General features: G+C 40.9%; 1 protein-coding gene across 1 annotated transcript in view; it reads right to left on the bottom strand.

Annotated features, from left to right (window-relative positions):
* Positions 1-1,053: 1,053 nt before the first annotated feature.
* The window catches only part of LOC149283267 (BEN domain-containing protein 4-like), a 35,223-nt gene continuing 21,533 nt past the window's right edge, over positions 1,054-14,743 (bottom strand). Inside the window, exons 4-5 of the mRNA XM_089497799.1 lie at positions 11,429-11,669; positions 1,054-1,271 (exon numbers count right to left, since the gene is read on the bottom strand). Coding sequence (XP_089353925.1) covers positions 1,054-1,271; positions 11,429-11,669 — 459 coding nt within the window. The remainder of the gene's footprint in view (positions 1,272-11,428; positions 11,670-14,743) is intronic.

Raw genomic sequence — 14,743 nt, 5'->3', positions numbered from 1 at the left:
CGGAAGGTTCTGGGAATTAAGGTCCACAAAAGCTTGTCAGCCCACGATTTATTTAATATAACAAAAATATATGAGTATTTTCCAATTAATTTTTTTTATGTGAAAACCCAATAGAGATGGCACCTGCAATTTCAGGGATGCTAGCAGGCATCAGACATTTTTTTCTGGTATGCTGGACCATGGACAGATCCCCGCTCCATGGACAGATCCCCGCTCCATGGACAGATCCCCGCTCCATGGACAGATCCCCGCTCCATGGACAGATCCCCGCTCCATGGACAGATCCCCGTCAGGAATCTAATTTTTCTTTCACTACTTTTTTACTGTTAAAGTGCCACCACGTATGATATTTATGGTCAGTACACTCTGACAATCATGTGGCTGGCACTTGAAGGATTAAAGCAATACTGTATATCCCAGTAGTTTAAATCATTATCATGACCTAACCCATGCAGTAATAATATTCAATAAATTAAACAGCTGTTAATCTCTCAGCCAGACCAAGGTATTCAACATTTGGAAGGTGGGAACAGAATTTCATTACAAACAAAAATATTGTATAAATTTACTAAACTTCAGTCTTGCGGGGTTATGAGGCTCCACGATTATTGTTGGGCTAGAACTTCCAGCACTTGGAGGATGGTTGAAGGTCATGGGAGCTGTAGTTCAGCAGCACATGTAAAGTCTACTGTATTAAAGCTAATTCTACAGAACACACCAACACTCACATCTTCAGTGTTTTTCGTACCAATATTGTAATGTTTTCTTCAGACGTAGGCATAACAGTCACAATATCGGGTCAACAGCAAGTCCCTGACGCTTCACTAAGATTCTTACGTATATGTTACATCTGGTCCATGTTAGGCTTTGGCCTGTTTTAACTGCAGACGTTTTATTGCCTACAGGGCTGTCCTCAAACACTGGGTTCTAGGACACTTTTCCAGTAACAAAAAAAATAAATACACATTAAATAAACTAGCACACTACTATCTTCCAAACTCTTCTTGCTTGGTATTTTTACTTGCTCTCATAGCCTTTATGCATCTCTGTACATCAATCTCCAGAGCCATCATGAGAGCTTCGGTTGAAAATCTCCTCTTGGCAAACTTGGTGGTCAATGCCATCAAAATATGAAGTCCCGTTATGGAAGAAAGTACCCACTGCACGTCCTTGGCGAGCGTGACCTACAGCATCACTGAAAACCTTGTTGATTTGTTCTTCCGAAGGCATCCACCAGTCAGGGTTTGAAGTGCAATGCATCCTAATGAACTCTAGAAGATTTAGTGGAGATACAAAACAGAGTATGAGGATCATATACAGACGAAAGTCATAACTATTTCATTAATATTATAAACTATTACTCTATAAGCCAAACTTATTCTGGCTACTAAATTAAATTTGTGCAAAACATTTTTCAAAACTCAACCTAGGTGGGTAAGCAAGGCTTTAACCACAGCTCTAATTAATTATTTTACAATTATTTAATAATAAAAGACTTTGCCGATGATCAGCTGTTTCAGATCCCTGACTTATGCATTATGAAGGACCAAAGCTTGCAAGCTTCTCTGGTTGAACTATGCATTATACAGGGTCAGGGCCGGCCCAAGGCATAATGCCGCCTGGGGCGAAGTTTAAAATGCCGCCCCCCCCCCAATATCTACCCTTCCTCTGCCCCCCCCATTATCTACCCTTCCTCTCCCTCCCTCCCTATTATCTACCCTTCCTCTCCCTCCCTCCCTATTATCTACCCTATCCCCCACCTTTGTACTTACCTTTCAGCAGTCCTGCAGCGAGTCTCCCTGCTCGGTCTCGGTGCTGGCTTGTAATGCTGAGCACTGGAAATTACGTCAGCATTACAAGCCGGCACCGAGACCGAGCTAGAGGGCTCGCAGAGGAGAGAGAGGGGCACCGAGCGGGTACTGACAACTTGGTAAGCAAAAACCACTCGGCGCCCCTCTCTCTCTTCCGCTTTAAAAAAAAAAAAAAAAGGGCTTGGGGCGGCAAAGTTCCCCTTCAAAAGTGCCGCCTGGACAATTGCCCCACTCTACTCCATGGTAGGGCTGGGCCCTGTACAGGGTCATCTGAGTCCTTCTTGTGGAAGAAGCTCACTGCTGACGACTCTTCATAATGCACAATGTACCCACCTATGGTCTCACATAATACATCAATTTATATTGGTGTTAGCGCATTAAATTATCTTGGTTCCCTCACAAACATTAACATATACTGTAAATAATTAATAGTAAATAAAGGTTCTAAAATTTGGCATCCATCTATGCCAGCATATTTTTTCACATGGTAATGACTCTTTATAAATCAGCCCTATGGTCTTAAGAGATTCTTAATTTATATGGATATAATGGAGCAGCAGGATGACAGGTGGACAAATTCACGGAACTGTTATGACATCTTTAGAATCTGCTATAATTCTGGTGACAGCTTATTTGAAGATGAAGTATACAGAAATAATATTACCAGACTTTGCCAGAGAATTTGGGAAAACTGGTTTCACCTGGATGTGTTGGAAATCAGAACTGATTACCTGGATTTCGCCTTCAGATTTTCAGGCATGGGAGCAGAGTTGGACCTCATCTGCAGTTCCTGCCCTGATCCCATCCTTCCAAGACCTATCTAATTGTTTTGGAAGCTAGCCTCGCTTCCTCAAACTGAGCCCACTTAGTGCCTCCTATAAGAAGTTTGCAGGTATTGAATTGTAGATGTAAGATTTTGGGACAGAATAATTAAAAATATAAATGTTTACTCTTTTAGTTCCAGGGTACAACAATCTGCCTACAGACTTTTAAAAAAGCCAAAGGCATACATGAGCAAGTATACTGGGTGTTCACTCAACACAACAGGATGTACCCCTTTTTATTTGGCTACATGTATCCAAATGTAATGTAAAAAGTTACAAAACCAATTCTTCTAATTTCACTCTAGAACCCAAGCAGTTATTTGCTGTCCCAAATAGAATGAAAGCAAAACATATAATAAACTGAAACCTGAATTCACTACATCTACTCAATCGATTGCCCCTCTACCTTATTATGAGACAGCAAAAGCCTGTGTTTCTCTAATACTGTAATTCTGCTCAAGAATGCTTCACATTACAGTTTATTAGTTTATAGCTTGTAATCTCCGCTGGCTTCATTTATATGGTGGGAACATCTGGCAAGGGTTTTAAATAACAATCAAAAGGCACATCTGTTAATCTGTATTTGGGGAATGATATCATTTGTCCAAATGTTTATTGATGTTTATATACTTTAATTAATGATCTAGTACCGGCCCCGTCTTTGCACCAAACGGATATTACAATGATTAATGGAAACAGAAGCAAGAAATTACAAAACACACAGAAGTCAACGAAGAAACACAAAACACAGTTACTGGCACACAGATGGTTAAGTAAAGGCATATGTAAAGAAAATATTCCATAAAATCCCCATGCTTGGTATTTGCAACCACAAAAAGAAATATCAATAAAATCTTCAATAACAATGAAATAAATCTAAACATTCATTAAAAGGACACCCCACCCATCATTTGTGTTTTAATGCATGTAATAGTTGAGTGGTCCTCATTGGTCACCGTTGCAAATGCATGGAGGATTCTGCATAATCTCCCCTACACATTTTGTCCCTTTCCTTACCCCCAACTCCTTGGCTGCAGAAGTTGGGGTTCTAGCATGACTCTGGTGTTCCTCTTTAGAATGTACACTCTCTAGTTGGCATCCGAATCCCTCTGATAGGGCACAAATACCTATAAAAAGTATTGGTAAACCAGTGCCCCATCTCTGCCTCTAAGGACACCCTTTAAAGGTGTCCATCTGGCCATTTGAAAAGTTGGGACATATGTTCCAGTGACTGTCACCAAAGGCATAACTAGGGCAAACTGTCTGGAATTTCCTATCATCCTTCAGACCAAGCTGGAAGTCATAAAAGTACATCCCAGACTCTACCCAATTTAGTGCATATGATAGCTGAGTGGTCCCTTTAAATGTTCGTGTACTCACCTTTTCCAAACCCCCCCATATGCATTTACCCTCTTCTAATGAGACCTCCAATGCGCATGTGTAGAGAGCAGCCAATCAGTGGAGCAAATTTATAGACCGTGAAGGGTCCTCTGAAGCTCTTTCCCCATTGTATGTAATTTGTTTTAATTTGTTGGCAGGTTTTAATAATGTATATTAAATATATTATAGGTACTTATACATTAAAGTATAATAAAGTACTTTTATATTCATTCTTTTTTCAGGAGGCTGCCTAGAGAAATCTCTTTAAGCAGAATGCAAAATGAGCAATACATCTGTAAAATAATCATCGCAACACAGCAGCAGTTACATACATGATACAGCGGTTCTCACATATAGCACAACAAAAGACAAGCGATCTTTAAAGGATGCAAATAGGAAAAATGGTAAGTGTGCTGGGTATTGGTGTAAAGAATCAGGATTAAGGAAGAATATGAAATATGACAGATCAATGAGACAGATCCTGCTAAGAATGTTACCGACTAGTGTCACATGAGAATATGGCCCGCGTGTATTAAAGTGCTACCCTACAACATGCTTTCTTTAGTAAAAATATATCTTGAGGTCCTATAATTGAGCTTATTTAGGCCCATTGCCCGTGCTAGACGCATGGCCAACATAATAGATTGCAGAACCAAACTATATCATACCAATATCAATCATAAAAAGTAATGATGTGCCCTGGTTGGAAACAAGAAGAGTTGCTTATCCACGAAGATATTAAAATAAATCTAAAAATCCCCATCACTGTAATGCAGGTGCAGCATATGCTCTACTTCATACCGTGTGGTTTTGGTTACTACAAGTGGTTATTATCATTGCAGTGTATACAGTAGATAGAGGAATATATTGGTGTTATATACCATGTTACAGTATCTCATTCTCTGACCTTATGGACACCAACAATAAATGGACATTGCAGCAATCATATTGCGTATAATAGCTGTGTTCCCGTTACATTTTGGGTTTCTTCCAAGGGATTCGGAAGCACCCCCCTGGTGCATGTGCCTCTTTCCCCGTCAGTTCCTAGGCTTGAAGGAGATGTGTTTAGTCGAAAACATCTGCTCCTGAAAAGGCATGCACGGTATGGTCACTGCCAGCCAGCTGAGATTGGTTTACGGGAGAATTTCAGGAGGTTTAATGAGACCCTCTGTGCACACTGATTTCAATGGGAGTGCTGTCCTGCCCAGGGCCACCATCAGAAGTCTTGTAGCCACTTACAGAACAAATGGTCTGCTCTCCTCTCCCCAGATTATCTTCCCTCCACAAGACCAGGATTTTCTCTTCTATTCATGGTGGCCAAGATGACGAAGACAAGCCGTTTGGGGGAGCAGACAAGATGTTTCGGCGCAAAGATTCCGGAGACAAGCCGTTAATAATATATTTATATTATCATATACTTAGTCATTACCAGACATGAGCAGTCTCAGAAAATTAACCGTCTCCATTACCAAACATGCAGAGTTTCAGACAATAAACCCCTCTATTACACACATGAACAGTCACACAGACACAATCACAAAGACAAACACACAGTGGGTTTCTTACCCAGTGCTGCAGCTTACACTGAGCTCTAATGAGGCTTCTGAAGTCTCAGCCAACCAGGATCAGGTTGAGAAGTCTCTCCTAATTGGCTGAGACCTCCTTCACCCTAGTGGAGGCTCCTCCTCCAGCCCCTCTAATTAGTGGTCCGGTGGAGGGCCCCCAGGACAGCCAGACCGCTTGCAACTGTAATGGCTGAACCCCCTGATGGCGGCCCTGGTCCTGCCACTGATTGGTGCCTCAAGTATCCAGATGTGGAGTGAAATCAGGACCACAGAGGGTGCAGTGCACTGCAACTCTGGTGCTGCAGCTTCTACTTAAGGTAAGTATGTCAACCCAGAGCTGACTGGCGGTAACTGTATTGCATATGGTGGGATCCTTCAGAATACCTTCATGCATTTCCAAAAGGAGTATCACAAAAATTTAGAGGGACCATCATGCTATCATATCCTGCTATCATATCATACAATATAATACTCTTTATTGGTGTGGATTTATGGAACACTAGATTTTCCCTTTATTCTATTTTTTTTTTTAAACAAAAAAGGGATAGTTTATTTTCCAAAAGTTAGAATTCTTCTCTATGTAAGAATGGCTTGTTTTAATATATATGTTTTTTTTGTCTAATATGGTAAATGTGGACAGGGCGAAGTAATTCTCAGAAAAATCTTGAAAGGCTTCACAGGAAGGGAAACAGAGGAAGTCACCACTTGTTTACAGGTTCATACAGTATTCTATGTCAACCATGCGATCTTTGTGGGGCGAGAGAAAAATACACTGCTTTGATTTGTCTAAATGACAAACGTCTGAGGCGTTCTAAAGGACCTAAACACGATGTCACTGGGAAGCTGTCTACTCCAGAACATGTTGGAGGGGGTGAACGAAGACAGAATCAGATTACCTGCTCCCACTCCCTTTGGCAGAGGGTCCTTATGTTGACCTGTGTCAGGCGATCAGCGGAGCTCCTGCACTAAACTGAACTAAACTCAACCGCTTCAGCCTTTACTAACTTTAAGAGGTGCTGAGGCTGAGTGACGTATTGGGCCTAGAGGTGTCTAAAAACGATATTAATACGATTTCAGAGGATGAGAAAACTATTGGTTCTGTGTTGCACACTTCCCTTGTTAGCAGTCAATAATATACACAGACTAGGAGAGATTTCTATCATGGGTCTCGGGCAGGGGCGTACCTAGAGTATTTAGCACCCGGGGCGGATCCTGTAAGTGGCACGCCCCCCCCACCAAATGTAAAGACATCTACAAAATGATGTTAAGAATATTTATTGCACCAATTTGTAAACTGTATGTCAACAACAAGAAATCTGAAAAAATAAATTAATAACTTATAAGTAAAATAAATACGTTTAACCCCTTAAGGACCGGGCTCGTTTTTTCTTTTTGTACCCTGTGGGACCGAGGCTGTAATTTTCTCCTCACCCATTTAGTGTACCCACATAAGTTATATATTGTTTTTTTCAGGACAAGATGGGCTTTCTTCAGATACCATTATTTTGATCGTATCATCTTATTTACTATACAAAAAAATAAAAAAAAACATGGTGAAAAATTGAAAAAAAAACCACATTTTATGACTTTTATTTGAAAAATCTTTTATTCACCTAAAAAAGCAAGTAAAAAAACTAGCTAAATAGATTCTACTACTTGTCCTGAGTTTAGAAATACCCAATGTTTTTATGTTTTTTTGCTGTTTTTTGTAAGTTATAGGGCAATAAGTACAAGCAGCGTTTTATGATTTCCAAATCTTTTTTAACAAATCTGGTCAGTCTGCCTCCATCTCCTCTTTGGAACATCTTTGAAGCCGGTTAACTCAATTTAACCCATTCAAACCATATATTTTTGAAAACTAGACACCCCAGGGTATTCCAAATGCTGTTATTTTAACCCTTTCCATGCACCAATTATACAACTACACTTTGTCAAACTTTGTAATAGTAATTTTTTTTAATTTTTTTTCACACAAATTGTACTTTAGTTATAGATATACAGGTCCTGGTATATGCCACTGTCAAACAACACCCCAATGTGTGTTCAGGAACATCTCCTGAGTACAGCGATACCCCACATGCATGGGTTTGTCAGATTGTTTGGCTGGTAAAGGGCTACTTTTGGGGCATGAGTAATTCAGGTAGTCTTTTGGTCATTCTGCCTCCATCTCCTCTTTGGAATATCTTTGAAGCCGGTTAACTCAATTTAACCCCGTCAAACCATATATTTTTGAAAACTAGACACCCCAGGGTATTCAAATTGCTGTTATTTTAACCCTTTCCATGCACCAATTATACAACTACACTTTGTCAAACTTTGTAATAGTAATTTGTTTTATTTATTTTTTTCACACAAATTGTACTTTAGTTATAGATATACAGGTTCTGGTATATGTCACTGTCAAACAACACCCCAATGTGTGTTCAGGAACATCTCCTGAGTGCAGTGATACCCGACATGCATGGGTTTGTCGTGTTGTTTGAGATTTAAAATGCCACATTTGGGAAGTGCGCTTTTTTTCTCCATTTTGGTCAGTCTGTACCTATGCCCTATCTTTGAGCTCGGCCACTCCAATTTACCCCATCAGCCATTTTTTTTTTTATATTAGACACCCCTTGGGTATTTGAAGTGCTTTTATTTTAACTCTTTGTTGATATTTTTGAGAAATCTTAGCACTTGCTCAAAATAATAAACTTTATTTTTTTATTTTATTTTTTTAATACTTTTTTTTATATTTTTTTACACATTTTGCTGGTACTGGATGGTTCATCTAGTGGCATCACTGCATAATTATTTTTAAATGTTAGCACATTTTTTTTTCCCATTTTTTTTTTATTTTTTATTATTTTTTTAATATTTTACTAATCACATTGTGATTAGAAAGTTGGGCTCCATTGACTTGCATGGTTGAGTGCAGTACCTGTATTCAACCTGGAAGTGGAGCCAGAGTTCTCTAGAGGGTCTGGAGACCGTCTAGCGAACTCTTTCATCTTTATTGTTTTTTTTCTCGGGCCGCCGCCATCTTGCTGATGGCGAAGATCACCGGCAGCTGCGGCTGTGACCGCTCTCCGGAGCGGTCACAGCCCATCCAGAGGTAAGTGTTTGGTGTCGCTGGATGCCTCCTGATCGAGGCATTCCAGCGACACCATTTAAGTTTAGGAGGCGATCGTTGATCGCCTCCTAAACGCTTTTAAAACGGGCGTCCGCCGCCATACAATGTATGGCGGCTGTTGACGCCCCGGGGAGGGGCCAGACATGGCCCCCGATGCCGATCTCGGCCTTGCGGAATGCCTCGACATCGAGGCATTACAGTAACGCCGTTTAAGCGAAGAAAGTGATCGTTGATCACTTTCTAAGCTAATTTAATTTTTTGACGGTTCAGGACCGTCAAAGCTCGTTAAGCAACCGTTTTTCCATGACCGGCAAAGGTCGTTAAGGGGTTAAATAACATTTACTGAACATATAATAGTGCTTTCTTTAATAACCCTCCAAAAAAACAGCGTCCACATTGCCCACATAGAACCTGACCAGCACCCAAATTACACACACATAGGACGTGCCATCTTTGCCCCCAAACAGCCCAGCATGAGTCAGCATTGTTCCCAAACAGCCGAGTGTACGCCATCTTTGTCCCATGAACACGCTACCTGTGCCATCTTTGTCCCATAAACACCCTGCCTGTGCCATTTTTGTCCCATAAACACCCTGCTTATACCATCTTTGCCTTTTTGACAAATCAACTATACACCTATGATTAACACAAACACTTTTACAGTCACTCACTAATTCACTTTCATTCACACAATCATTTATTCTTTCACACAAATTATCTACACATATTCATTGATGCATTCTCACAAATTCATTAATTCTCTCACTCATTCAAACAATTCATCCACACATTAATCCATTCATTTTCGCTCTCTCATTCTGACTCTTTATTTCAATATTCTTGCTACCCTCCTTTCTCCCTATCTACCCATTCTCACCCCCTTCTGCCCTATCTACCCCTTCTCACTCCCTTCTCCCTATCTACCCCCTATCCCCCTCGTCTCACTCCCTTCTCCCTATCTACCCTCTCCCCCCATTGAAGTTCACTTACCTTTCAGGAGTCCTGCGGTGGGGGTGCAAGGCCTCTGTCTCCCAGCTCTGCCACTGTATGGAACAGTATAGAGTGATGGGAGTTATGATGTACTTTAGAGCATAATTATATAATGAAAAAGACATTGGAAATGGTACAGCGTAACACCCATCACTCTCACACATTTACCAATCCACATTTACCAATCCACAGATTCCACACATACCAATCCACAGATTCCACACATACCAATCCAACAGATTCCACACATACCAATCCACTCTCACTGTCACTCTCACTGAATGATTTCCTACCTTTCCTCTTTTCTTCTTACAGCAGTAAGCTCCTTTTCTTCTCTTCGCTCCTCCTCTTCTTCTGTCTTCTTCGCTCCTCTTCTTCTGTCCTCTTCCGGTTCAGAGGGCACGGACGGCGGTGGGCGCGGCTTCAGTGTTGTGCGCCGGGATCTGACAACAAACCCCGGCGCACAGCAGCAGTTTCCGCGTGGATCGCGAGGGAGCAGTATCGGAGGTCTTTAACAGACCTCAAGGGAACCGGCTTAAAATCACTCAAGGGAGCCGAGTCTGTTAAAGACCTCCGATACCGCTCCCTTGCGAGCCTTTTCCTCCAGCGGCGGACATTACTGTGCCGGCAAGTTGGCACCCCCCTGATGAGCGGCACCCGGTGCGGACCGCCCCCCCCCCCCCCCCGCTAGGTACGCTACTGGTCTCGGGTCATTTATTTATTCCCAGTCCTCTTAATTATGTGATTTTGGTCAGCTTTTAAAACATACATTGTGAGACAGGCTTAATAGACCTGTTACTTGTACAACAACCTTAGAACATGTAGCTTTGACTTGAAAACAGAACACAAACATATATATACAGTACTGAAGGGGACATTTGTGTGCGTGTTGGTCTATGTTGTTGGATAGTGTGTGTATGTGTATGAGTGTGGTGTTAATGTGTATGACCATATGGTGTTGTGTAGGTTACTGTGTGAGTGTATGTTAGTATAGAGTGTGTGTGTGTGTATTATTGTATGGTATTAGCATCTGTGTGCATTAGTGTCTGTCCCTGTATGTTAGTTAAAAAAAATTTCAAAAACAAAAAAAAACACCGGTGCCTATATTTTTTGGCCGGCTCCTAGATTGAAATGAAATTTATTTTACCCCTGATATAAGACTGATGTTTCACAGTTTTAGCCATTATAAATTGTACATCAGTTAATGCAAAAAAAACCTCAAAATATGCACTTGTCCTATAGGGTGCTCAATGTCCCACCACAAACGGCGGCATGATATGCTCATCACTCACCATCTATGCTGGCTTCGAAGGATATGCTTATGTTGGTGTTATAATTTTAAAACATTTTACCTAATTGCCACTGGACTTATACTACTATATGGGCAAAGAACTGTTCCAGTTTCCATACCCTTATACTGCATAATTCTCTTTAGAAAAACCCCCAATCTTGTTTTAAACACTTTTTATTTCTGTTTTTCCCAATTCCTGACTGTAATTCTGAAAGGAAGCATTCCAAGTTCATTAACTACAACATTGACATTTTTTTTCCAATTGTACAAACTAGTATTGCCTTTATGACGAGAACACAGAAAGACAAATATACAACGATGGCAGAGTATGTATCGATATTAAAAGCCGCTGTAATTTCTACATAAAAGAAATGATCTGTGTGGATCTAGAAATGAATGGCAGACATGAAGTATGAAATTACATCGATAAACGGAGATCACGTAAGAATCAGTACCTCTGAGACATGTAACTTTAACAGGATCCAGAGGACGTCTTTCAGGACCAGTGTCTCCTGACTGCACTGACCTTTTCCTTTTCCCAAGGCCGCAAGAATATTTAAGCTCGTCTGTTGTGAAAACAAATCTGATGAGGTATCGGAGCAGCCGCCTTCCATCCTTCTTGGACGAGTTGACTGCCTCGTCCCATTGCTTACTAGTGATGTAGACAGGATAGTTGTTCAACAACTGTTTGCTGCCCTAGAAGAGGTGAACCCACATAGGAGTTTATTGCAACGCAGTAAATGCTGCTTGATAGCTAGCAACACATTTATCAAGGCACAACTGGAGCCATTCTCACAAAATGCTAAATGGAAACCAATGTTTCTCTTAATTGCACCTTATTTTGCCCTTTGACAAATATGGTCCTTAATCTGTCTATTTGTGACTATGCACACAGCAACATATTACAAGATTTTTTGCAATACATGGAAATCATCACCTAAAACACAATAACGTTGAGCAAACCTTTTTTTGACACTTAATGCCATATCTTAAGCATTGCTGTTGTAAATTAAAAAAATCTATTTTGTTTTTGGAAGCCATTAAAACATACTATGGAATAATCTGCAGTGACTGATTAAAAGTGAATAATCATTGAGGATCACTTACGTTTTATGGCTGAGTGCCATTTATTCTCTAAAGCACTTGTTGCATGCTGGTGAGAATGGAGTGAGTACATTCAGCTACTCCCAATGCTTTCTACCCTAGGGGTAGAAAATGCTGATCCTAGTTGGCTGCTACTCAAGCCTCTGGGACACTAAACGAGCCTTAAATGAGGTTATTGCTTGGTTCTGCAGAGTGTTTCACATAGAGAAAGGGGAGGCAAGAACACAGGTTTGTCGGGGTACTGGTACTCGTATTCCTTTTTGGAAATGTAAAACTTGACTTAACACATAGACATCACGTGGATAATGTGGTCATACATACTTACTTAACCAAGTAAGGCATTAAGAAGAAGAATGCATTTAATTACACAGTTTCATTTCTATACACATTTCCAGCGTTCTATACACATTATTGTAACTTTCAGGACTGTTAACACACGCCACCCAGAGAACTTTACTTCAAAAGGATGGGCATCAGGCAACAAAGGGATTTATGGCTGTGTTATATTGTCAGGAAAACCTTACTGAATACAGGGCAAAGGCAAAATAAATAAATTATCTGAAAAAAGAACATTTTGCATATTTCATTTTAAATTCTACAGTATTTTTTTTAGAACTCTAAAGCATCATTTTCTATGATAATTGAAGCCAAAATGGTGGCAGAAGGCCTCCACCCCAAATATATGTCAATCTTCTACAAAGCTAATTTCTTTACAACTCAGCATTGGTGCCCATCAACTAACTGCGTCGAACAAAGAAATGCAAAAAACAAGCAAGTTATTACTTTGACAATAAAACGTGCGATGAAATGAGCAAGTAATTGCTCATTCTAAGGGCTGACACTTTTAAATTACATTTGCATTTTCTATAACAAGACCCAATGAGGTATAATGAACACCTTTGAAAAGCAGTTATTTATAATTTGCACTTTAACAGGTAGGAGCAAAGTGTCAATGATCTGGTGACTGAGAAGTTCATTTAAATATAACCCGTAACCTTCCTGTTTCTCCATTATCATGTCAGAGGTCTGGCAACACGCTGATGAAAAGAGTTGTCTCGGTGGCGGCTGACAACCACACAATGTACAAATGAGGGTTTATCATCTACTCGCTAAACGACTGTCTCATATTAACGTGCGTAAAGTGCGACGTTCATTTTAATGTAATGCACCTAAACAATGTACATCATTAGCTTAATTAAAAACCTCATTAGAACTATGCATTTTAACTTGCAGAATTAGACAAAGTTCTCTATGTTATCCCTAAATTGTCCAAAATACCACCCCGTTTAAACGTATGATTTATACAGTCATGTATAACAGTTTGTCTTGCCTTTGGTCATTCGATTAAAGTACAAATTCATATGGACCTCTCGTCCATGAAAGAGTGAGTGGCAAGTTCTACTAGAAGTAGAAAATTCCATTTCTCAAATACACTCTGCCACCGTGGCCTGGCCTTTTGGCTGGCTGTTAGATCAATTTTTAATGATACCAGGGATGGGCCGGTGCTGGAATGGCACACTTTGTCCTCTTCTCTTCTCCCCACTTATATTTATTGGAAATTGCCACCGTGAAACTTGTCTGTATATATATATATATATATATATATATTATTTGTATAATTTTTATCAGTGCAGTAGGGCCAGAGCTTTCTCATCTCTCACAATGACATCACTGAGCTCACTGTATTGTTTTTTTCTTTATTTCTCATTTTTATTTATATTTTGTTTTAAAAAAAAACAAAAAACTTTTTTTTTAACTTTTCCGTTTGTAGGAAGTGGTAGAAACCTTGCAATGCGTACATTCAGCCAGCATGGGAAGCAATTGGAGATCCCAGCAGGGTCTAGACTGAGCGTACTAGGTCTACCCTGTCTTCCAGTGACCCTCCTGTGGCCACCAGCAGTGGTGCAGAGCGCCATTACACAAATTGGTGCAGGGGCGTGCTGGGCCGGGGGGCATTTGCCCCCCAGGCCGCCCGAAATCTAATCTAAACGGCCGCTGGGTGCTGATGCCGCCGGCCGCCGCTACTTTAATACTTTTTTTTTTTAAATTTAATATGGAAAGCCGGATCGGCTATTAAATGAAAAAAAAATAGTATTAAAGCAGCGCCGGCCGGCGGCATCAGCACCCAGCGGCCGTATGCGATGGCCGCCAAGTGATGGGAGCAGCGTGAGGGGTGAAAGCTCCGCCCCCTCGCACTCACCTTTCACCCCTCACGCTGCTCCCATTACTATGCGGCTATCAGATTGTTGGAAATCGAATCTAAACGGCCGCTGGGTGCTGATGCTGCCGGCCGGCGCTACTTTAATACTTTATTTATTTATTTTTAATATGGCAAGCCGATCCGGCATATTAAATAAATAAAAAAAAGGATTAAAGTAACTTCGGCCGGTGACATCAGCACCCAGCAGCCGTTTAGATCAGTTTTCCAGCAGTCTGATGGCCGCATAGTGATGGGAGCAGCGTGAGGGGTGAAAGGTGAGTGCGAGGGGGCGGAGCCACTTCACTTGACTTGCCCCCCAGGCCTTAGGCTGCCAGCCCTCCCCTGAATTGGTGGCAGGGAGCCAGCGATTCTGGTTTCTGCTTATAGGAAGACAGCAGCATCGGCAAGGTAATCTTGGCACACCTGTTAAGGACGTACCTGTACTCCATAGAGGGGTTAATAAACA

Source organism: Sceloporus occidentalis, unplaced genomic scaffold (assembly GCF_023333645.1).
Source record: "Sceloporus occidentalis isolate IW3139 unplaced genomic scaffold, rSceOcc1.0.p SCAF_107, whole genome shotgun sequence".
Lineage (NCBI taxonomy): Eukaryota > Metazoa > Chordata > Lepidosauria > Squamata > Phrynosomatidae > Sceloporus > Sceloporus occidentalis.
The sequence above is the reverse complement of the archived record's forward strand: the minus strand, read 5'-3'. Positions and strand labels throughout refer to the sequence as shown.